This window comes from Bos grunniens, chromosome 27 (assembly GCF_055505025.1).
Source record: "Bos grunniens cultivar Pamir isolate PY7600 chromosome 27, Bosgru_T2T1.0, whole genome shotgun sequence".
Taxonomy (NCBI): domain Eukaryota; kingdom Metazoa; phylum Chordata; class Mammalia; order Artiodactyla; family Bovidae; genus Bos; species Bos grunniens.
This window is the reverse complement of record NC_141191.1, coordinates 43,691,566-43,714,910: the sequence shown is the minus strand read 5'-3', so window position 1 is coordinate 43,714,910 and position 23,345 is coordinate 43,691,566. Positions and strand designations below refer to the sequence as shown.

At 46.9% G+C, this 23,345-nt stretch overlaps 2 protein-coding genes across 13 annotated transcripts; one reads left to right on the top strand and one right to left on the bottom strand.

Moving 5' to 3' along the window:
- Nucleotides 1–19,162, bottom strand: NKIRAS1 (NFKB inhibitor interacting Ras like 1). Of its 11 annotated transcripts, XM_086380861.1 has the most exons (7): nt 15,177–15,233; nt 14,825–14,882; nt 12,978–13,597; nt 10,910–11,020; nt 8,876–9,008; nt 5,651–5,892; nt 1–506 (listed from the first exon to the last, which is right to left on the bottom strand). In XM_086380861.1, the coding sequence occupies exons 6-7, from the start codon at nt 5,855–5,857 to the stop codon at nt 264–266; spliced, it is 450 nt and encodes a 149-aa protein (XP_086236987.1). In that variant the 5' UTR covers nt 5,858–5,892; nt 8,876–9,008; nt 10,910–11,020; nt 12,978–13,597; nt 14,825–14,882; nt 15,177–15,233; the 3' UTR covers nt 1–263. The 11 variants fall into 11 exon arrangements, with proteins under 11 accessions (XP_086236987.1, XP_086236981.1, XP_086236989.1 ...); XM_086380855.1 differs by lacking the exon at nt 8,876–9,008; XM_086380863.1 differs by lacking the exon at nt 12,978–13,597.
- Nucleotides 19,163–19,369: 207 nt separating this feature from the next.
- Nucleotides 19,370–21,821, top strand: RPL15 (ribosomal protein L15). 2 transcript variants are annotated; one of them, XM_086380866.1, is made up of 4 exons: nt 19,370–19,395; nt 19,807–19,989; nt 20,114–20,250; nt 21,467–21,821. In XM_086380866.1, the coding sequence occupies exons 2-4, from the start codon at nt 19,818–19,820 to the stop codon at nt 21,770–21,772; spliced, it is 615 nt and encodes a 204-aa protein (XP_086236992.1). In that variant the 5' UTR covers nt 19,370–19,395; nt 19,807–19,817; the 3' UTR covers nt 21,773–21,821. The 2 variants fall into 2 exon arrangements, with proteins under 2 accessions (XP_086236992.1, XP_086236993.1); XM_086380867.1 differs by having other exon boundaries at nt 19,370–19,511.
- The last annotated feature ends 1,524 nt before the right edge of the window (nt 21,822–23,345 follow it).

The window sequence follows — 23,345 nt, the reverse complement described above, 5'->3', positions numbered from 1 at the left end:
TCCTCTGCGTACAGCCAAGCTTTATTCAAGTACAACGTGATGTAAATGGCACAGGTGCTCGATTCAGGGACAAGTTTCAAACAATGAGGGTGCAAATACATGATTTCAAATCAGGCAATACAACTTAGCCCAAGTAACTTGATGATAACTGAAAGCGCATCAGAGGCTTCCTAAGGACCAAGGCAGACAAACGGCCTGGCTTGAACACGTTCACGGGTACCTAAAGGCAGTCCCGACTGAAGGACGCTGGCGCGCTTCGAGTCCTAGTTCTCCGAGCTCGAGTTCCCTTTGTTCTTCCTGCCGGGCAGAGGGAAGCTGGATTTGCTCTGGGGCTGCGAGAGCTTGCTGGCCAGCAGGGTGAAGGGCTCGATGAGGGTCTTGCGGTCAGTGACCGTCACCTCCCACAGGCGCACCTTCTCGCTCCTGGCCCACTGCTGTGCCACCTCGGCGTCCACCTGTCTCTGTTCCGAAAGGTCGATCTTGTTCCCTAGAACAACGATCGCCACCTGGAGGAGGGACGGAGGGAGAGGTCACACTTAGGAGCTCCTAGACCAAACGGAGAAGGAAGACTGTACGTGACCTGCGTGGTAAGAAGGCGGGGCAGCACCTCACTGCCGCCTCTGTGCATTTTGTTAAAAAAAAGGAATGCTGTAACCTGTGAAATGCCTGGGGTGTGAATGGAAGGGAGACGGGAAATCAATGCCTGGGGTACAGATAACGGTCTGACAAGCGTGCCTGTGTCTCAGTTCAGCTCTTACCTGCTGTCTGGGAAATCTGCGAGATGTCCTTGAAAACACAACAGGGCGCCCCGACCAGGGGAGGTCTGCACTCGGGGGAGCTGACTCTCCACTCACGTTCATCCAAATCACAGCAAAGTGCCTGAGGCAGGCACTGAAATCCCTGCTGAGCGCGTGCCCCAACGGGAACATTGTGCGTTAAAGGCAGGGCGAGCGAGCCTTCTCTCACAGCGAACACTCGCTACGCTGGGCGACGCAGGCAGCAGTCACAGGGCAGCCAAAGCCCGGGGGAGGAAATGGCATCCGGGTATTGAGGCGCCTGCCAAGCTGACTCAAGCCGGAGGTGGGGAGGCGGCGGGGGCACAGCTCGGAGCCCTGGGCGGCCCGGCCCGTCCCACCGTCAGAGGCCGTCCAGCCGGGACGGAGCAGCGCCCGGAGCCCGGTCTTCCTGGCTGGTCTGTAACGCCTGCCTCTCAGCAGGAGCCGCCCTCCCGGCGCGCTCCCCGCCCCCCAGCTTCACCTGCGCCTATCCTTGTCGTCTGCTCTTCCCGACGGGACAGCAGAGGCAGCGCGCTTTGCCCGCAGACGTCCCCGCGGCCGGCGTCTGCACAGAGGCCTGCCCTGCGGCCAATGGGACAGGCCCTGCCCTGTGGTGCCAGCGGCGGGGGAGGCGGTCCCCTCGGCTCCGCGCCCTCCCCGCCCGCGTCCTTCCCCGATCCGTCCCCGCCGCTTATCGCCGAGCGGCCCCTGGTCACCCCACGCGCCGCCCGTCGGGATGCGTTCAGCCCGTGGATGACCCGCCGGCATGCTTGCAGCAAGAAGACAGAAGCAACGGGAAGGGAACTTCTGTGTACTTCCACCACCGCACCTAACCGCCCTCCGCATCCTCTAAGCCCACGTCCACCCTCTAGGATCGGGTATCGCTCCACCAACCATCCCCTCGCTCCTGCACCTCTCCACTGAGCCATCCTGCACACAAACAACTGTCTCATCTGAGAAACAAACCTTCTCAACATGCTTCTCCAGCTCCCGTCCCGCTTTGTGCTGGGTGCCAAGTCGTTTCAGTCCTGACTGTGCGCCCCTGCGGACTGCAGCCTGCCAGGCTCCTCTGTCCATGGTGTTCTCCAGGCAAGAATACTGGAGTGGGCTGCCATGTCCTTCGCCAGGACATCTTCCCCACCCAGGGATCGAACCCGGGTCTCCTGTGTCTCCTGCACTGGCAGGCGGGTTCTTGACCACTGTGCCCCTGGGAAGCCCTGTCCCCTCTATGGGACAGAACATTTACCCTCTGACTCCAGGCTCTTGAAGAGCTATGTTTGCTGTGTTCAGCCCCCTCAGCCAGTCCAGCAGACTTTTGAAGTGCTCCGCGTTTAAACACTACTTCTCGGCTTTGTTGATCTGCCTTCAGCATCTGACAGAGCCTGGTCACTCCCTCCTTTTTAAAGCGCCGACTTCACTTGCCTTCCGGTCTCTTTGCCCTCATCCCTGTCTTCCTCCTGCTTCAGAGGCCACTTCCTGTGCAGACTCCTCAGCCGCGGTCTTCTCAGTGCTAACCACTAAAGGTCAGTGTGCTTGAGAGCGAGCCATTGCACTAAAACACGGCTTTGCACCTTGTCCCCCACGGTCAGAGTCAGCATAGAGCAATCAGTTTAAAACTAAGTCAAAAGGAGGTTCAGCTTCCTTCACATGAAGCAAAAACGAAGCTACGAAAACACCCTTCACCTAGAAGAGTCACGAAATCCAGACATTTAAGCCCAGGGTTGTCAAGGCTGCAGAACAGGCGCTCTCACTGTATTCCTACAGAGGGCAGCTCCGCACCGTCTTTACCCTCGACTCGAGATCCTAACTTGTGCTGGTGGATCTTCAACTATCGGCTAAAATGTATGTACAAAACAATAAAAGTCTAACAGTATTCACTGTAGCATGGTTCATAATAGCACATGACCCGAGATAACCCATGTCCCATCAACCGGAGGCTAATTACATATGATACACCTATAGTCATACAATGAATACGAGGCAAACTTAAAAAAAAAAAAAAAAAAAAGAATCCTGAGTACTCCTAGGGAAAGGACTCCAAGATGTATTACGTGAAAAATACAAGGTGTAGAACGATAAGCCACCTCAGGTATAACAGAAGAATAAGGAAAAAATATGTACATTTGCTTGTATTTATATGAAGAAACCCTGCAAGGGTGCCCCTCGACTAGGAAGGTGGGAAAATATTTAAAAAACACACTTGGGTACCAGAAATGGATGGCTGAGGATGGGTGGGAACCAGAGTTCACTGGAGTCCTTTTTATTTATGAACCATGTGCAAACATTCATTTTCTTAAAAACATGAAAATAAGTCATCTAACCCAGGCTACACCCTGCCCTCTCTTTGCCGCCACCCTCCCCTTGCCGCCACCCTCCCCTCCCGCCCGCCCGCCCCCAGCGTGACAGGCACCTCCCCCCCGGGGGGGCCTCAGCCGGCACCCCCCCCAATCCCCGCCCCTCGAAGCAGCCCCTCCGGAGGCCGGCCAGGCGCCCCTCACGTCCCGGGTCTCGGCGAGCAGTCTCCGCAGGAGGGAGGCCTTCCCGCGTGGCCTCCCGCCTCCCGCCAGCAGCTCTGTGGGAGCAGACTGTTTCATGTCTCCCGTGTCCCCGGCCCCTCACCAGAACAGTGCCGGCCCACAGCCCGGGAAACGTCTGCGGTCCAAACTCGCCTACACGGAGCTACCACCTCGGCCAGGGCAGAAAGGCTGTCACTAAAAGTCTGTAGATGGGTTTCCCTGGCGGCTCGGCGGTACAGTCCGCCTGCCAGCGCGGGAGACACGCGTTCCACCCGCCACAGAGCAGCTATGCCCGCGCGCCCCAACCACGGAGCCCGCGCCCCCAGAGCCGGCTCCGCAGGAGGAGAAGCGCAGGGAGAGGGCCGCGCGCCGCAACTACAGAACGGCCCGGCTCGCTGCAACTACAGCAAGCCCGTGCGGCAGCAAGACCCAGCACGGGCAGGAATGAATGAATAAAAAGGGCAAAATAATGCCATCTGCAGCAACATGGATAGCCCTAGAGATTGTCATAACTGAAGTCTGAAGAAGACAAATACCACAGGAAATCATTTACATGTGAAATCTAAAATATGACACATGACCTGACACAGAAGCAGACTCTCGAACAACAGACCTGCGGCTGTCGAGGGGAGACGACTGGGGAAGGAGCGGGGTGGGGGGCGGGGTCAGCAGATAGAAGGGGTCAGCCTTCATGCACAGATCGGAGAAATAAGGTCCTGCCCTACAGCAGTTTGTTACAAACTACAGCTCCACCTATGTCAGCGTTCTTGAAATGACAAGGTTACTGAAATGGAGCACAGGTGAGTCAGTGACTAAGGAGGGAGGGCTGGGTGGGGAATGCGTGTGGACATAAGAGGTCCAGCTGCTGCTGCTGTTAGGTCACTTCAGCCATCTTCGACTGTGCGACCCCATAGATGGCAGCCCACCAGGCTCCTCCATCCCTGGGATTCTCCAGGCAAGAACATGAGTGGGTTGCCATTTCCGACGCCAATGCATGAAAGTGAAATGTGAAAGTGAAGTCACTCAGTCGTGTCCAACCCTCAGTGACCCCATGGACTGCAGCCCACCTGGCTCCTCTGACCATGGGACTTTACAGGCAAGGGTACTGGAGTGGGGTGCCATCCCTTCTCCAATGCATGCATGCATGGTAAGTTGCGTCAGTCGTGTCCAACTCTGTGTGACCCCACAGATGGCAGCCGACCAGGCTCCTCTGTCCCTGGGATTCTCTAGGCAAGAACACTGGAGTGGGCTGCTGTTTCCTTCTCCTGAGGGACCCCCTGCAGTGCTGGGAAGCCCCCCAGCTGTATCAGCGTCAGTGTCTCAGCTGTGTTATCTACAATGCTGCTGCTGTCGTTTAGTCCCTAAGTCGTATCTGACTCCCTGTGACCCCGTTATTTGCAGCCCACCAGGATGTCCATGGAATTATCCAGACGAGAATACTGGAGTGGGTTACCATTTCCTTCTTCAGGGGATCTTCCCGACTCGGGGATCAAACCTGTGTCTCCTGCCATTTCAGGCAGATTCTTGACCACTGAGCCAGCAGGGACTACAATAGTTTTGGAGGGTGTTACCAGCATTGGGGGAAACTGGTGAGGGATCTCTGCTGTTTCTTAAAATTGCATGTGAATCTACAATCATCTCAAAATTAAAAGTTTGACATGAAAAAATATATGAGAATTAGGTTAAGACCATCCGGTGATGTTAACAGGTTCATGACACGGTTCCCTAGGCACTGAGAAGGTGGTCTTGACCTGGAGAAAAGCCTGCAACAAGAGAGCTCCAGGCGGGGAGCCAGTGGCTGAGGAGGACTGCCAAGGGAACAGAACCATCCTGCTGACAAAGTGTGCAGAAAGCAGACCCCTGGAGCGGCCCTGGGGTACCAGGACAGAGGAACAGACACGGGCCAGATCATCAAGGGCTTCACAGTCTGTAGTAAGAATCTTATTTTCAAGTGGTACATCAATAGAACCCAGTAATTATTCATTTTTTTCCATTTCTTTCCTTTTTTTTTTCTTTTTAAGGCTGAAGACAATCCTATTTATCCAAGAAGACAATAAAAAAATAAAAAGTCCTAGGAAACAGTGGTCCCAAATGATATGAAATGAACTATGTATGTGAGATATGGAGTCATTAAAGTTCAACTTTACATGTAAACAAGCAAAGGCAGAGAGTCAAGCTCTGGTCCTGGTTGAACCCAGTCAGTCCTGTATTTCCTGGGCTAGGAAAAAAAAGTCATGACGACTACAGATATTATGAATACAACTGAATGCTTTTAAAACATTTTAATTGCCCGGAATTCCATGCTACAATTTAAACAGAATTCACAGTTGGCTTTTTTTTTTTTAACAACCCACTTACCTCTTTTTTATCTTTGAACTTATCAATTTCTTTCTTCAGAAGCTCCACTCTTTGAAAGGATTCCAGGTTGTTCACGCTGTACACAAGAACAAAGCCGTCGGCAAATGAGAAGTAGTGCTTGGGCAGCTCCACGCCTTCCTGCAGGCCTCGGGTGTCGTAAAGGTGCAGCTGCTCCTTGACGCCTCGGTCCGTCTCCACTGACGCCATGTACACGTCCTCCAGCGTCTCGCAGTCCCCCAGTCCTGGGCGAGAGGCCAGTCATTCTCTTTTAAGCCTTTACTGCACCTGTTACCACGCTGCCTCTGCTGTTTGGCTGCCTGGCGTGCAAGATCTCAGCTCCCCGGCCAGGGACTGAACTCGCAGCCCCTGCACCAGAAGGCGGAGCCGCAACCACCGGACCACCAGCAAGTCCCCAGAAACTACTTTTGTATATACCAGTATCAAGGCATTACGTCATTCATCTGAAATGAATAATGTTATTGTCAACTTTATCTCCATTTTTTGAAAAAGCTATTCGTTTTTGGACAACTCCACCAATTTTTGAGTATTTTGTCATCGTGTACAAGTTGGCTTTCTAGGTTCCTTATTTACTATACCCAAGAATCCTATTTCCACTTACTTATTTAAATTGAAAAGTAGTTAAGATTCTTTCTTCCATATAGGAATATTTAGGAATAAAAGATAAAAAGATATATATATCTATAAAATATATATCTCCATATAGGAATAACAGATAAAAATTTGGCAATGAGATTTACTATTATTTTTAAAAAGTAACTTACAAGAGTCAGAGAACTTAATGTCTAAAATGGTAATTAAAGTCTGATTTTTAAAGTAGTTTCAACAACTAAGTGGCCCTGTTTTCTTCTTCATCAGAGTCAAGGACAGGACTTGGGTAATCTTGATTTTTCTCTGGACAATGTCCACCATTTCCAGGGTCTGTTTAAAGGACTCAAAAATGCACATGTCCAGTCTGGGTCTAAGCACCAGGCCTTAATTCCCAGGTACCTACTGTGCACTTTTGTCTGACGTCTTGCATGTCCTTCGCACCGACAAGACTTGTTACCCTCCCGCCCACACCTGTCGCTCCTCCCCGCTTTGTCCTGTGATCGCCATCCATCTGCTCAGTCCTGAGTGTTCTCTCTGAATGAAGCAAGTATGGGTGAAAGTGAAAGTTAGTCGCTCAGTCGTGTCCGACTCTCTGTGACCCCGTGGACTGTAGCCCACCAGGCTCCTCTGTCCATGGGATCTTCCAGGCAAGAATACTGGAGTGGGTTGCCATTTCCTTCTCCAGTGGATCTTCCCAACCCAGGGATCAAACCCAGGTCACCCGCATTGCAGGCAGACTCTACCGACTGAGCCACCAGGGAAGCCTGGTGAACATGGATGGACGTATGGGTGAATACGGTCCCAAATCAGCCCCTCAGCTGCTACGAGCTCTGCTCAATCCACCGCCTGCTCCCACTCCCCTGGCTTGCGCCCTTCTCCTGAGCCACTGCCAACAGCTCAAGAAACACCTGGTCAACCCCTCATCCTCTCCAGACTCTGCTGAAATGTCAGCTCTGTAGGTTTTCTTTGGATTATCCTCTATTCTCCATCCTGTGCTTCCTGTGTCTTGCACATGTAAGACCATTTCACCCGTCCATCTTTTCATATCTGTCCCCTCTGAAACTGGAGGGTAAACTCCAGTGGCCTGCTCCCACACTGTGGGGCCAGCTCTGCACCCTCTAGGCAGAGGGATCTGGGGAATCTGACCACCGAAAAAGTTAAAAACCCTAACTATGCTAACCTCTAGGGTTAACTATTAATAACAAATGCCCCACCCAGGTCACCTTATAATGAAGCAAAGTCACGAATCCTACCCACGTGCTCAGAGCTTTAAATTAGCTTTTCAGTTCGCCATTGTTAATTACTAAGCAGACAACCAAGGGTTACCAGACTCCTGAGAAAGAGACCAAAAAGCAGGAAAGAGCGCCTGGAAAGAAAGAGACTGTGCAAAGAGAAGAAAACAAACCAAAAACTACCAAATACCACACTTAGAGAGATAAGATGGTGCATTCATGAAATAAGAACAGGATACGAAGAAGTAAAAACTGAATATAAGGGCCAAAACGTAAAGATGAGGGAAATCCCCATAAAGTACAACCAAACACCGAGACAGAAAACAGGAGAGGAGAAACTAACACCAGGGGGTGAGGCCAGAAGATCCAGCATCCAAAACGAGAGCTCTGGGACCTCCATGGAGGCCCCGTGGCCTAAGACTCGGCGCGTGCAACGCAGGGCGCGAGGGTTCCATCCCTGGTCAGGAACTAAGACCCCACACGCCATGCGGTGTGGCCAAAGCATTTACAAGACAGCATGTGATCACAGGAAGACGTTAGATTCGGAAAACCACCTCAGCGTGTATGCGCTCGGTTGTGTGCGACTCTGCGACCCCCCTGGCGGACTGTAGCCCGCCAGGCTCCTCTGTCCATGGGATCCTCCAGGCCAGAGTACTGGAGTGGGCTGCCATTTCCTTCTCCAGGGGATCGTCCCAACCCAGGGATCGAAGCCTCGTCTCCAGCATAGAGAGTCACAGGGACAATAGTAAACAGCTTTACTCGGAAGCCCCAGGGTCGCAACTGTGCCCAGGCACAGAGGGCCATCTGAGGCTGTCATCGCCCAGGGCCCCATTTCATCATGAAACATTCTTCACCCAAAGAAAGGACTGGAAGATGTGCTCCAGCAGAAGAAGGGAGTAAACAAAAGATGACAACAGGTCTAGAAAGGGGAACTGAAACCCAGAGAGAACAAAGAAGCCAGGGGAAGTCCTGCGGTGAGAGCTGTGCAACAGGCCCAGAGGATGCCAGGTCCCAGAAGGTCTCACCAAAGAGCGTGCGTGTGTGTGTGCGTGTGTGGTGGGGGGTTATCTGACACAGCAGACCTCAAAGGAAACAGAAACATCAGGACATGCATAAGAGTTAGGGAAAGATGTAAACAAACTAAAGAAATGATAAACAGGGCAAATGTTAGCCTCCATAAACAGAAAAAGAAGAAAGAAGACAGTGCATGACGCTGCTCAGCTGAGAACACCCACAGGTGCCAGCAGCTCAAAGTGTGGTCTGCCAGAGATCCCCCGAGGCCTCCTTCCAGGGAACCCACACGGGCCAAGGGTCAGACACGAGTGAGCAACCAAACACAACAACATGGGCAAAACTTCTTTCGTAACAACACTAAGGCATTCACCTTTTGCACTATGTTGACATTTGCTGGTGATGCAAAAGTAACGGTGGGTAAAACCAGTGTTGGCTTAGTACAAATTCAGGCAGGGGTACCAACTGTGTTAGTGGCTGAATTCCTCACCACCTCCTATTGCACTCTAAAAAGAAAAAATCAATTTCATTTAAGAATGTCCTTGAGAAAGCAGGAAAAATTACCAAATTTATTAAATCCCAATCTTTGAGTATGTTTCTTTATCTTTTCAATATTCTATGTGATTAATGGGAAGACTGCATTAAGTATTTCACTTAATGAATAATGGTGACTGGAGGAAAAGTTCTTGTGTCCGAGTTGCAAGCTGAACCAGGCTTTTTTGTTTTTAAATGACACACAAAAACCATGGGTTTTTGGGTATCTGACAGACATTTTCTCAAAGATGAATAAATGGAATCTATCGTTTCAAGGAAAGTAACTGACAATATATGTGGTTAATGATAAGATTTGTGAGCTTTCAAGCAAAAAGGAGAATTCTATCCATTGGCATAAACTTGATAGCCTCCCAATGGCAATGACATTGGTGATGACATTAACAAATGTTATTCGGAAGATCTGCTTATCTAGGTTAACCAGTATTTTCCAAATGACCCATTCATGATAAAAAACTATGCTTGGGTAAAAAACCCATTTGATGTGCAAGACAGATCAATGTGATTTTAATGTAATACAAGCTCACTGATGTGGTTTTGGGGTTCACACTGCATAACCATCAATGACCGAGTTTTAGTGAAATACCAAAGCAAATCCTGAACTATCTGCAAAGCTATTAAGATACTCCTATCTTTTTCAACCACATACTTGTGTGAGGCCAGATGTTATTCATGTATCTCAACTAAAACAGCACACAACAGCAGGCTGAATGCAGACACAATCGGTTACGAAAATCCAGCCGCTTCCTACTAAGCTGGACATTCGATTTTCAGAAATGTAAATCCACAATCATCTCACTAAATTGCTTTTGAAAATATAATTATTTTTCATAAAAATGTGTTCCCTTAGCATGTAATAAATTTATTGTTCTTACTCTAAGTAGTACATTTAAAATTTTCCTCAGTTTTAATTTCTAATGTAATAGAAATGTCGTAAGACACAGCCTACATAAACAAAAGCTGTGGGGGTTTTGACAGGATAAAGGGATTCTTTTTTCCCCCTTGGGCATAATTTGTTTTTTGTACAAATTAGAATCTGAGGGTAAAAAATTCAGAACCGTTAATGCAGCATTTATGACAGGAGTAATGGTTTTGGGGAAATCAAAAGGTTTTCAGAATTTCTGACACAGGCACATCATGATAAAAACCGAATGTGGAGTTAACCAGAGTTGTTAAATATTATTTTGGGAAGAAGGCAGAAGAGAATCAGACCGCATCAAAATGGTCAATAAAAATAAGATAGAAAAGTGCTCCAGGGTTCTTGCCACTGACAAACACTTCAAAGATCCATGATTCTACCTAAGAGAAGCCTCATTTCCTTCAGCTGTGTCTGTGACCTCCTTAAAGCCAGAGAGGCCTCATCATAGCCTGGATCACAGAGGAAATACAGAACAATTTTTAACTCAATGAATGGATAGATGAATGAGATAATCCAATTCACAAAAGTAGGTCATATTGCAGCAAACAGCTGTCTCTTCCATTCTTAAAACCCATTCAGCGGTATTGGAAAGTCATGTATGAAATGAGAATGAGGGATCAGTGTATCCTGAAGTCAGTGAGTCTGTGACTCCAAGACTGCTATTCATGATGTAAATACTCTACTGGAAACCACAGACAACATTGTCTTGCCTGTTATAACTCCTGTTTTAACAGAGTAAGTGCGAGCACTCTTGAATGTCGACAATATAAAAACATTTTCTCCTTGCCCCTACATCCCCCTTCAGTCTCTGTCGACTTCTACAACCTTCCTGGTCCCTTTAGACGACACCTCACCCATCTCTAGGTCAGCACAGCCAACCAAAGACACCAGCCAGTTCCCAGAGCCTACAGAGAAACTAGAGAAAAAAAATCTTACCAATAGTATGATTCCCATAAAGGAGCTGCTCCAAAATCGCTGTCTTCCCCACAGATAGCAAGCCACAGACCACCACCTTGCAGCCTTTCCCCATCTTCTCTTCAGAGATCGCTGTGAAGAGAAGAGAAGATCTTTAAAAGAAAAAAAAAAAAAAATCCTTTCCTTTTTCTATGTTTAAATGTAATCAGTAATATGTACACAGGGGGATACTGGGTATTTCAAGTATAAAAAAGAAATACAGAATAAAGTTTATTCCTCCAAACCCCATTCCCTGGTTCCCACATGCTCCCTTAGAGCAATCAGTGCTATGGTTCAGTATATATCCCTGCAGAGGTAACCTAGAGAAATGCAAGAATACACATATAAACACGCTTGTTTTCAAAAAGAAGAGAGACATCTTAAAGACTATTTTAATATTAATTAAGTCTACAGCAATCCAAACAGAATCCTAGATAAATCCAATCCTTGAAAGACTGCCTGCTCATCAATGTCTACCTGGAGAAACAAGCATTTAAGTAAAACTTTAAGGAGCCATGAAGATAACAATTTGGATAGAGAATGGACATCATTAAAAATTTGGATAGAGAATGGACGTCATTTTTTATAAGAAGCATTAACACCATCAATGCCAACGTTAGTCTTTTCTCAGGAGAGTAAGACACTGGATTTGGGGCTGTCTTAGTCACAATTCTGAGTCATGGTTCTTCATGCTAGAAAAATTGCTCAGGCACTTTAAACCGAAAGAAAAGGAAAACTCATTCCTCTTTGCTTCCTCACATATCCAAGGAAGAGAGAGATCAGGTAACAAACATTTTATTGAATTTTCCTCAAGGTTTTTTTTTATCTTCCAGAAGGCAAGGCAGAAACGGAAAAAAGACTCATTAACTACAACAAAACAGCCAAGAGAATTCAGATTCCACATTGCCTTCTGTCACCTTCCAACACAAACCTTAATCATCATGTCCTCCAGTTCCCTTACCTAGAAGTGTGGAGGGGCTTCCCGGGGGCTCCGTGGTAAAGAACCCACCTGCCACCGCAGGAGATGTGGGTTCCATCCCTGGGTTGGGAAGATCCCCTGGAGCAGGAAATGCAACCTACCCCGGTATCCCTGCCTGGGAATCCCATGGACAGAGAAAACTAGAGGGATAGAGCCCATGGGGTCACAAGAGTTGGACATGACTGAGCGACTAAATAACAACAAAATCAGAAGTGTGGAGCATGCGGCAACTCTGACTTAAAAAGGGTGCCACAACTCCAAGGCAGTAAACAACAAACGTGTTCAAATAAGCATCTGATAAGGGAGACCCGTGGACATCACTCTGTATGTGCATGTCGCACACCACTTGTTTTTAACCAAGATCTAAAACACTAAGCGAAAACGAACTTTCCATCAGCCTTCTCTACTTTCTCAAAGTCTAATTTTTTTAAACTGAGGTATAGCCGATTTCCTTGGGCCTTCCCAAGTGGCACTCGTGGTAAAGAATCCACCTGACAATGTAGGAAACACAAGAGGTGAGGGTTCAACCCCTGAGTCCGGAAGATCCCTCTGTGGTATTCTTGCCTGGGAAATTCCACGCAAAGAGCCTGGCAGGCTACAGTCCACAGGGCTGCAGAGTCAGACACAACCGAGCACGCACAAGGTGCGGAACGGGTTTCCAACAGCAGTGTCAAGTGTGCAGAGTGACTCGAAGTTTTTATGGATTATACTCCATCAAGTTATTATGAACGACTGGCTACATTCCCTGTACTGTACAGTATACCCTTTTAGATTATACTTACGTAAGTTGTGTAACAGTTGTTCCTCTTAACCCCCTCCTCCTGCGTTGCCCCTCCTCCTTCTCCCTATGGCAACCACTAGCTTGTTGTCTGGATCTGAGTTCATTCCTGTTATACTCACTAGTCTGTTTTTTTTAATATCGCCTCTAAGTGGTAACATACAGTATTTGTCCTTGTCTCTTATACCCTCCAGGTCCACCCACGTTGCGGTAAATGACAAAACGCCATTCTTTTCTTCTGGCTGAGTAACACTCCATTGTGTGTGTGTACTGTGTCGACTTTATCCACTCACCTGTGGATGAACACTTGGGTTGCTTCTGTGTTTCGGCTGTTGTAAATAACGCTGCAGTGGACACTGTGGTGTGTGTCTTTTCAAACGCGTGGTTTTGTTTTCTCAGGATGGGAACCCAGGAGCGGCAATGCTGGCTCATATGCTAGTTCTGTTTTAGTTCTCTGAGACGCCGCCATGTCGTTCTCCACAGTGGCTGCCTCAATTTACACTCCCGTCAGCAGTGTAGGAGGGTCCTCTTTTCTCCAGTTCCTCACCAACACGTGCTATTTGGAGACCTCCCGATGACAGCCATTCTGACAGATGAGAGGTGATCTCCCACTGGGGTTCTGATTTGCATTTCTCTGATGATGAATGACACTGAGCATCTTTTCATGTGCCTGATGGCCACCTGTATGTCTTCTTTGAAAAACTGTCTATTCAGATCCATCACTCATTTTTAAATTGGATTGTGTGGGTATTTTGATAATGAATTGTTATATTTTGGATATTAACCCTTATCAGTCATATTATTTGCAAATATTTTCTCCCATTCAGTACGTTGTTTTCATCTTGTCAATGGTTTTGTTTGCTAAGCAGAATCTTTCAGGTTTAAACAGATTCCATTTGTTTGTTTCCTTTGCCTTAGGAAACAGATTCAAACAAACATTGCTAACATTTATGTCAGTGTTCTGCCTATGTGTGTTCTATGTTTTATAAGAGTTTTATAGTTTTCAATCTTGCATCTTTAATCTGTTTAGAGTTTATTTTTGTATATTGTGTTAGGGAATGTTTTAATTTCACTCTATTATATGCAACTGTCCAGTTTTCCCAGCACCACTTACTGAAGAGACTTTTTTTCCCTCCATTGTATATATTCTTTCCTTTGTCATAGATTGTCAAAGTCTACAACTATGTATAACCCAAATCAGCCACAACACTAACCACATGGAACATTTTAAAGCTAATATTATTATAGTACAGTAATAACACAGTACTCATTTCCAGAGCGGTATGCTACATTTTACCAGTAGATAAATAATCATCACTTACGTGATATAACCATTATTTCTTAGGTGGCATGCTCTCAATCTTTCTGAGAAATCTTCCCAAGAATATTTATCACCTACTTCCAGGAGAACCACTTCTCTTAGGGGACTTTCTTTTCAGTTTCAGAGTACTTGCAACAGAAAAATTCTCAGTCTGTCTTTATAAGGGCAGGGTTTGGTGTAACACTAATCATCTATGGTATGGTAACACCTATGTCAGCGACCATGGCCTATATTAAAAGTTTTCTACAGATACTTCTGAATTTGTGATTAATGTCATTTCCTTTATCATAGGATTCTATCCTCTTTCCATATTGTGGTCTTCTGTAAGTTATACTACTGAATCTTTCTTTCAAAAGGTTTTTAGTATTAGTTAAAATTTGGGACTTCCCTGGTGGTCTAGTGGCTAAGACTCTGTGCTCCCAATGCAGGAGCCCCGGGTTCGATCCCTGGTCAGGGAATTAGAACCTGCATGCCACAACGAAAGATCCCACATACTGCAGCTAAGAGCTGGTGCAGCCAAATAAATTTTTTTAAAATGGGATTTGCATGCCAAGTGAGAATTATTTAAAAAAATAATATTAATAGTTAAAATTTAAAGAAAGTTGCCACCTATGAGAGAAGAGAACAAGAAATTGATGGCAGCACAAACTATTTCTGTTGTCAGAAAAGTTTGCCGGTGGAATCTACATTCTGATTTTTCTATTTTCTATTGTTACTTGCCTTCCTCCAAAACAGTCCCACAGAATGTGTAAATACCAGTCCTCACCTCTCCCCTACTGTCCAATCAAAAAGTCCCCCATTGCCACAGACTATACCAACCTTCACACAATTCAAATGCTGTAAAAGGGCAGGTACATACTGCAGTTGAGGGAAGCCGCTGTTTTAGAAGAAAAAAAAGCCCAGTGATTAACAGCAACAGACTCTGTGAAAGGGAGGTGGGTATGAGTGCTAGGGACTGTAGAAAACTGAGAAAATGCTGAAATCGACAGACTCCTGAGAAATCCAGAAATCAAATATTCCTGAGACTTTTTGGAAGTAGTCTTAATTATCTGCTTTAAAAGTGGTATACTACAATTGTACTTTAATCACTTGTGACTGGCAGATAAAGTATGTTAAAAATATGCATTATTTTGTATTTGTGTATAAGAAATTGCAGGAGTTATTTCAATACCTCAGAGGAAACTTCATCAAGGGCAAACAGCAAAAGGAACTGAAAAAGAGGTAATTCAGACACTAGATAAGGATTTTAAGGTTTTTTAGGAAGGAGAGAAGGAGAGAAAGAGAACAGAACAGACCATGGTAAATATCTTACACCAAAAAGAAAACAAAGATGAGAGTGTGATTACTTAAAACATACCTGAAACAGTCCAGGTTCTTAGCTATCTTCACGTGGAAAACAATAATACTACATAAACCTGAAGATCAGTGACCTGCTTTATCATCAAATAAAAAAACATGAATTCTGAGGTACAAACTATTGTGTGTAAAATAAATAAGTTATAAGGCTACATTGTACAGCATAGGAAATATAGCCAATATTTTCTAATAATTATAAATGGAATATAATTTAAAACTGCAAATCACTGTTGTACACCTGAAACTCATATAATATTGTACGTCAACCATGCCTCTATAAAATTCATTTCTTAAAAGTATGAATCCTTCAAAAAAATTAACATCTAAGGTAAGATTCTGAATGAATAACATTAAATACACACAAAAACACCCCATTTTCTATGCATGATGATGGCAGGGACTCTCATGACATACAAGGAACCTGTTCTCACACTTATTTATATATACTCATATTTACAAACAAAAATTACTAAAAGCTTAGTTCTCTAAGCATTATAATATTTCATAATTCCCAAACATAATAAATATGCACCATTTCCTTCCAAATATAAAAGGAGGTCATCTTCAACGACCTAAATGGGCCGGGAGTCACAGGAAGAGACAGGGTGGCCCAGCCGCTTACTAAAACCCGGTTTTGAAAAGTCTGAAAGGCTCCAGAGTAGACAGCTGACCTCCAAGGCTCCTTCTAACACTGAAGCTACGAGCGCGGAAACTACTTACCCAGAAACCATGTTAACACAAGGTTAACACCAAAAGCGGTAGCTAAGGATGCTTGTACGGTCCCTACCCTAAGAAACTGCTGGACAATAAAATTCAATCTGGGATCTATGCACCCCTAATACTCTGATGGATTAATAAATGACTAAGAAAATGTGCTTAACAGACAAAGTCCGATAGTCTTAAATACATATTGGTTTGCCTTCCAGGCTTCAATAACATGGCTAGAGAATAAAAATGTGATCTAATCCATCCTATTGAAAACACTGAGCCCTGTCAGTATTCTCTTTGAAGAGCCATCGGAGACAGCTGACAACCCCAAATTGTCAGTACCGCTGTTCTAAGGAAATCATTCCAGTTTTAAAGTAAAATACAACTTTTTTATGTAACCAGAAAAATATTAACACTGCAACACTGCTGACTTCATAAAGAGATGTTAGGGATCTTATCATGTAAGCATAGCAGGAGGAAAATTTCTACTCCTGCGCATTGGTTTATGTAAACATAATGGATTGTGTGTAGTACTTCCACTTACCCATATATGAATAATTTTACTTACATAAATATATATTTAAGAGTTTTGCAAACAACATTACACATACTAAATACAATAAGCACATTCCAGCTTACCATTCTTCTACTCATTCAGTAAATATTTACTGAGGGATTACCATAATTCCTGGATTGGGAAGATCCTTTGGAGAAGGGAATGGCAACCCACTCCAGTATTCTCGTCTGGAAAATTCCATGGACAGAGGAACCTGGCGGGCTACAGTCCATGGGATTGCAAAGAGTTGGACACGACTGAGCCACTAACACTTAACACCATAATGACAAGCATTAGGGATAAAGCAGAGTGCAAAACCAGAAATGATCACTGCCCTCAGAAATTTCAAAATCAATTGAAAATACCAATCCAAATCTTGCAAAATTACTACGAGACACTGCAAATTAAGAAACAAAACTGCAAAACCTAATTAAGAAATTAGCGGTGATTAATCACATTGCCAGAATCCTCTTTCCAAATGATGATTCCAACTTTGCAATCAATAGTGAAAGTGAAGTCGCTCAGTCGTGTCCGACTCTTTGTCACCTGTGGACTGTAACCCACCAAGCTCCTCCATCCATGGGATTCTCCAGGCGAGAGTACTGGAGTGGGCTGCCATAGTTCTTGACTAATGTTTCTCATACCCCACATCTGATCAGTAAACCTTTGGAACACATCCATGGCTGGACCAGTTAGAGCCTCCATCACTAATGAAGTAGCTGAAGGCACCATCTTCCCTCACGTGGTCTCTCAAAGATGCCCGTGTCATATTCCCCAAGTCCGTGAGTGTTCTTTACCTGGACTTCTAGGTTACAAGACTTCTGAGGCTGTGACTACATTAAGAACCTGAGAGGGGGAGTTCACCCCGGATTATCTGAGTGGACCCAACGTCATCACAAGTGTCTTTACAAGGAGGGACAAGAGGGTCAGAAAGAGAGAGACAGAGATTTGAAGATGCTACAATGCTGGTTTTGCCAATGAAGAAGTGAGGAGCCAAGGAATGCAGGTGGCCTTTAGAAGCTGGAAAAGAAAGGAAATGGATTCTCCCCTAGAGCCTCTAAGAGAAAACACAGCCCAAGAGACAACCCGATTTTAGCCTAGTGAGATTTCTGACCTACAGACCTGTTAAGACAACAAATGGGTACCGTTTTAAGTCTGTGAAGCTGCTGTAATTTGTTTCAGCAACAATAGAAAAATGAATACAACTTCCTAACTGGCCACTTTTTCCCTTCTTCCTTTTAGCCTCAAATGATCTTTTTTTTGGCTGCGCTTGCTTGTGGGATCTTCTAATAATTCCCCCCAGTCAGGGACTGAACCCGGGCCATAGCATTGAAAGCACTGCAGAGCCAGAGAATCCCCCCAAACGATCCTTTTTAAAATGTAGGTCACATGAAGTCACCCTTCTGCTCAAACGCTTCCAGCGGTTTCCAATCTCAGAAAGTCTGCAAACCCACAGTCCTCATAAGGAGCTCCACCTCTTTGATGTCGCTTGCTAGTTTCCTCTGTGGCTCGATTCCAGCCACACAGCTGTTCTATTAACGCAGGCACTCGCCAGCTTTGGCACTGTTCCCTCTGACCGAGATAGGGCCCGGGGCTCAAGTCTTTCCTCAAATGTCACCCTGAAGATTCCGGCCGAAATTTCTACCCCCATCCCAATACTCCCTACCGCTTCGCTCCCGTCAACATCTGTCCTTAGCACTTACCACAGAATACAATATATGTATGTTGATTGCCCTATTCCAAGAAGCTAGAGTCTTTGCCACGACCCCAGCCACCTTCCCAGCAGCTGGGCGCACACGAGGCACTTCATAAATCAAAGCCCCTGTCAGGACTTTTACAAGGGTACCACTGCAACTAGGCAAGAAAACAAGCAAGATCGGGAACGGGGCTGGAGACCAACCAAACCCGTTAATTTAGACGACAAAGGAGTCTCCTACACCTTCGCCCCATTTCAACTTAGAATGTGTAAAAGAGTTTAACCACTTCATTTCTCTAAAATGAAAATATTCTGGAGGTGCAAAAAAAAAAAAAAAAAGCCAGTATATAAACTGTCAATGAAGAACGCAACACAAAATGTCTGCATTTTCTCGGCTTCCCCCCACCCCCGAAAACGCTCGCACCTGCCGACCAGATTGTGGCATATAAATAGGTTAAAAAAAAAAAAAACCAAACCCGTGGTTCTGACGGAGCAAACCCAGGGCCAAACCTGCACGCAGGAAAAGCGCCACCCGGGCGAGCCCCGTCCGCGCCCCGCGCCCCCGCAACCCCATCTGGAGGAAACCCCTGAGAGCTGGGTCTGCGACCCCAACTGCTCCGGGAGGGGCGAAGCCGCCGCCGCGAAGCCCCCGCGCCTCCAGCGGCCCACCCGGCAGGACCCCCGGCCTGTGCGCGCGTCCGTCCAGGGAGAGGGGGCGCCCGCAGCCCCCAGCAAACCCGCCCGAGAGCGCCGCGGCCCCGGGAGCCCCGCCCCCAACCTGCCTCTCAGCCGCAGATGCTCGGCTGCCCGAACCTCGCCGCGGACCGTCGCCGCCGGCTCTGAGGCGCGCGTCCCGAGCAGCAGGGGGCGGGACCCTGAGGCAGGTCGCGCCCAATCCTGGCCGAACTCCGCCCACCCGGGCTCGCTGCCGGAACTACATATCCCGTGAGGCCCTGCGCCACAGCCGCTTTCCAACGGAAGGAGGCTCGCTGTCGTGGGGGGGGAGGGGAGGCGGAGCGCCAAAGGGATTGTGGGAGAAAGGTTCAGTCCTTTCCGTCAGGCGGCAGCCATCAGGTAGGCAGCGTCAGGATATTCGCCGCTTCATCCGCCGCCGATCTCCCTTCACGTCGGCCATCCAGGCTTGGGGGCCCTGCGTCCTGGGAGTTTCTCCTGCCCCCTGCGCGGCGCGGGTTCGATTGCGACGCGGGGCAGCGCGGGCGCGGAAAGGCGGCCCCCCGGAGCGGGCTGGGGGGGATGCAGTGATGGCGGCGCGGACCCGAGCTGGGCCCGGGGCGCGGAGGAGAGGGACGCGCGGGGGCTGAGGTCCGGGAAGCCAGGCCTCGGGCGTCCGAAGGCGAGGCCGGCGGGCCGGGAGGAGCAGGCGTCTTGACCCGCGCCGCGCCGTCACCGCGCCTGCCTTGTGTCGGCGGGCGCTGAGGCGGGCGGCTGCCCGCACCGCGCGTGCTGACACCCGCGTGTCCCCAGGGTGAGCCGACATGGGCGCCTACAAGTACATCCAGGAGCTGTGGAGGAAGAAGCAGTCGGACGTGATGCGCTTCCTGCTGCGGGTGCGCTGCTGGCAGTACCGCCAGCTCTCGGCGCTGCACCGCGCCCCGCGCCCCACCCGGCCCGACAAGGCGCGCAGGCTGGGCTACAAGGCCAAACAAGGTGAGGGGCCCCGGGGCGGGGGGCGCTGACCGTCCGGCGGCCGGGGACGCGCCTGAGCGGGCGGCGTGGGAAACCCGCCCCGCGGCCGCCACCCTCACGGCCTCCGTGCCCTCCACTCACATAGGCTATGTCATATACCGGATCCGTGTGCGCCGCGGGGGCCGCAAACGCCCAGTTCCTAAGGGTGCCACCTACGGCAAGCCTGTCCACCATGGTGTCAACCAGCTCAAGTTTGCTCGAAGCCTGCAGTCGGTTGCGGAGGTAAGAGACTGAGTGCTGGTCACCTCCTGGAGGTGATGGAGAAGGATGTGGGCCGCTGTTCGGTGGTTCATTTGTACCTAGGTGAGCCCTGTTGTGTTTGGAATGTGGCTTGGTGAGTTTTATTCTTGATAACCTCAGTAAATCTTCTCCAACACCTACTTAGGGAAAAAAGTGCAAGATCTTTATAGATGCAGTATTTTTTTAAAGACAACTCTCCATCAACATTCAAATTGGACACGTGGGGAGATAAAGCTTTTTGTAAGGGGAAGAGAAATACATAACACTGTGTTAGGTGTCATCCAGTTTGGTTTGTAATGATAGAATTCCCATTTTCTAACACATAAATGAATAGGTGGAATTAGGTTCTGACATGATACAGAAAAGGGTTTCTCGCCCATCTCCCCCGACCCTCCTCCCAGCTTAAGTGGTAAACAAATCTGCCTGCAGTGCAGGAGATACAGGTTTGATCCTTGGGTGGGGAAGATCCCCTGGAGGATGAAATGGCAATCCTCTCCAGTATTCTTGGGTGAAAAATCCCATGGACAGAGGAACCTGGTGGGCTGCAGTTCATGGGGCCACAAAAAAGTTGCAAAGACAAGGACTAAGCACAAACATGCAATCTAGTTGAGTTGCAACCAGAATTTAGTTTTCATTTGGGAATCTCTCATAGGTCATATAAATTAATGTGAACCTGTGGAGCCTAAACTTTTAAAGGGCAATTAAACATCTTAAAGAGGAACTCTCCCCAGGTGTTACTGGTTATGAATTGTCTTTCTTGGCTAGTAAATTAAGCTATGCTCTGTTGAAGAGGTTGGCCAACATGGGCCTGTTGCCCGCCATAAGCTAAAAGTATTTTGTTTAAAAAAGGCATAGAAGACCATGCAAGAGACCTTTGTAGCCTTCAGAATTCTCTTAAGTTTGTTAACCCTTCTTGTACTAGAAAAGTGCAGGGTTCCAGAATACTAAGTTTGGTTAGCTAGATATTAATATTTCACACCTTAATTGGCAAGAAGGTAATAAGAAAGGTTTCAAATAAGCATGTTGTGTTATTTTCTAGTAAGTCTTCCTTCTACTTGGGGTCCCAGCCTATGGGGAGATGCTGAGTATTTGAGTAGTTTAAGTCAGAAGCCTTCGTCACTTGTCTAGTGAATTTGCTGACTGATTTGTTCCTGGGATGTGTGGAAGGCTGACCTTGGGCCTTTGTTTCCTGTCCTAGGAGCGTGCTGGCCGCCACTGTGGGGCCCTGAGGGTCCTGAATTCCTACTGGGTTGGTGAAGATTCTACGTACAAATTCTTTGAGGTTATCCTCATTGATCCATTCCATAAAGCTATCAGAAGAAACCCTGACACCCAATGGATCACCAAACCAGTGCATAAGCACAGGGAGATGCGGGGGCTGACGTCTGCAGGCAGAAAGAGCCGCGGCCTGGGCAAGGGCCACAAGTTCCACCACACTATTGGTGGCTCTCGCCGTGCAGCGTGGAGAAGGCGCAATACTCTCCAGCTCCACCGCTACCGCTAATATACGTAATGTTTGTAAAGTTCTTACCTAATAAACAATTTAGGACGTTCTTGTCTGCTTAAAAGTGTTTTTAATTTGTCTGTTAAAACTAGTTGTCTGCAGATTGCTTCATTGAATGCATTGTCAAATTATGAAAGTTAAAGTGCAATAATGTTTGAAGACTTATTGAAGTTACTTACACATATAAGTGTATATGAAGTGATGGTGTATCTTGTTTTTAATAAGGGAAATGCCTTTGTGTTTGCTTTATTAGGGAGTTGATGTGTCTGTGTTTAAAGTGCTGTTTGGTACAATAGGTGTAAAATTCTGTAAAAGAGGAGTGCAGAAGCTTAACCCTGTAGGTTTGTTGATGCATGTGGTGAGACCTGCAGCTTATTGGGGTGATGCAACGCTCTGCAGTTTTACGGAGTTTGGCAGGGACAACATTTTCAGTTGGATTTTCATTGGAAATGTGAAGGGTGTCCTGATCCTTTCTCATGATCATATGCAGAAAAATAATGATATTTGTGAGTAGGGCCCACATTTAGGCTTAATCTAATATTACATTTGTGTAACTGCTGCTTCTGAAAGGCAAAAAGTAAAGTAATGCCACCATTTTTAAGAGAATTGAATAGACCTGTTGCAAGAGGGTTCTGACGAATCAATCCTGGTTTACCTAAATTAAATGGCCTTGGCCTCCATGGTACCACTGAAGTTCATATAAAGCTCCTGGTTCAGGTTTTGGGATCTGTAGAATACTGAACTTCGTGCAAATGGTCGTATTTACACTGGTGTTGATTAAAACTGATGGAAATAGAACATTAGATAAGTGAGGGGGGAGTTAATTAGCCCTAAGGTTTGTAAGGTAGTGATAGGATTGGGAGCTTGGTGTTCATCAGACCCCTTTCAAGTGTAGGACGATAGGAAAAACTTGGATCCAAAAGTCCAGTGTTTTCTCTGTAGTAGTAGTTGTGACCATCATGAACTCTCTAAGCCACATTAGGGGTTGGGGGAAATCAGGGTGGTTATATTTAAAAGTATCATTGCTAAGTGTAATCTGTTCTCTAGGGTCAAGTCACTCCATTCTTAAAAGGCTATTGAGAAAACTCATCGTTGGTGCCAGTGCAAGTTCAGTTGGCCTCCAACTTCATGTTGTCTACAGTTCCCATCCCTGCGCAAACCAGCCTCACAGTCCAGACTTGCTGGGCCGCCAGCTGTGGTTGCCCTTACTGCCTCATTCTGCTGGTTCCGTCATGTCTTCCCATAGACCAGGCTTCTGTTTCCCAGGGTGGATGTGAGTGTAGGGAATACAGAAGAGGAATTACCCCAATTCTTGGCTTGCTATCTGCATAAATAGTTTGATTTTGAAACTTAATCGCTGGCTTTCTTGAACCAATTTTTTTTCTTCAAGGGTCTTTAAAAAGGCCCGCTTAAGTGATTTCCAGAAAACAGGCTTGCAAAACCTTTTAAGACCCGAATTCCTTCCAACTCAAAAAAATCTTAAACCATACTATTTTGTGTGTAGAGGTTGTTCAACTACATAATAACAGAATAAATGTCTATTAAACCAAAACAAATGGACCTTCTGTTATCT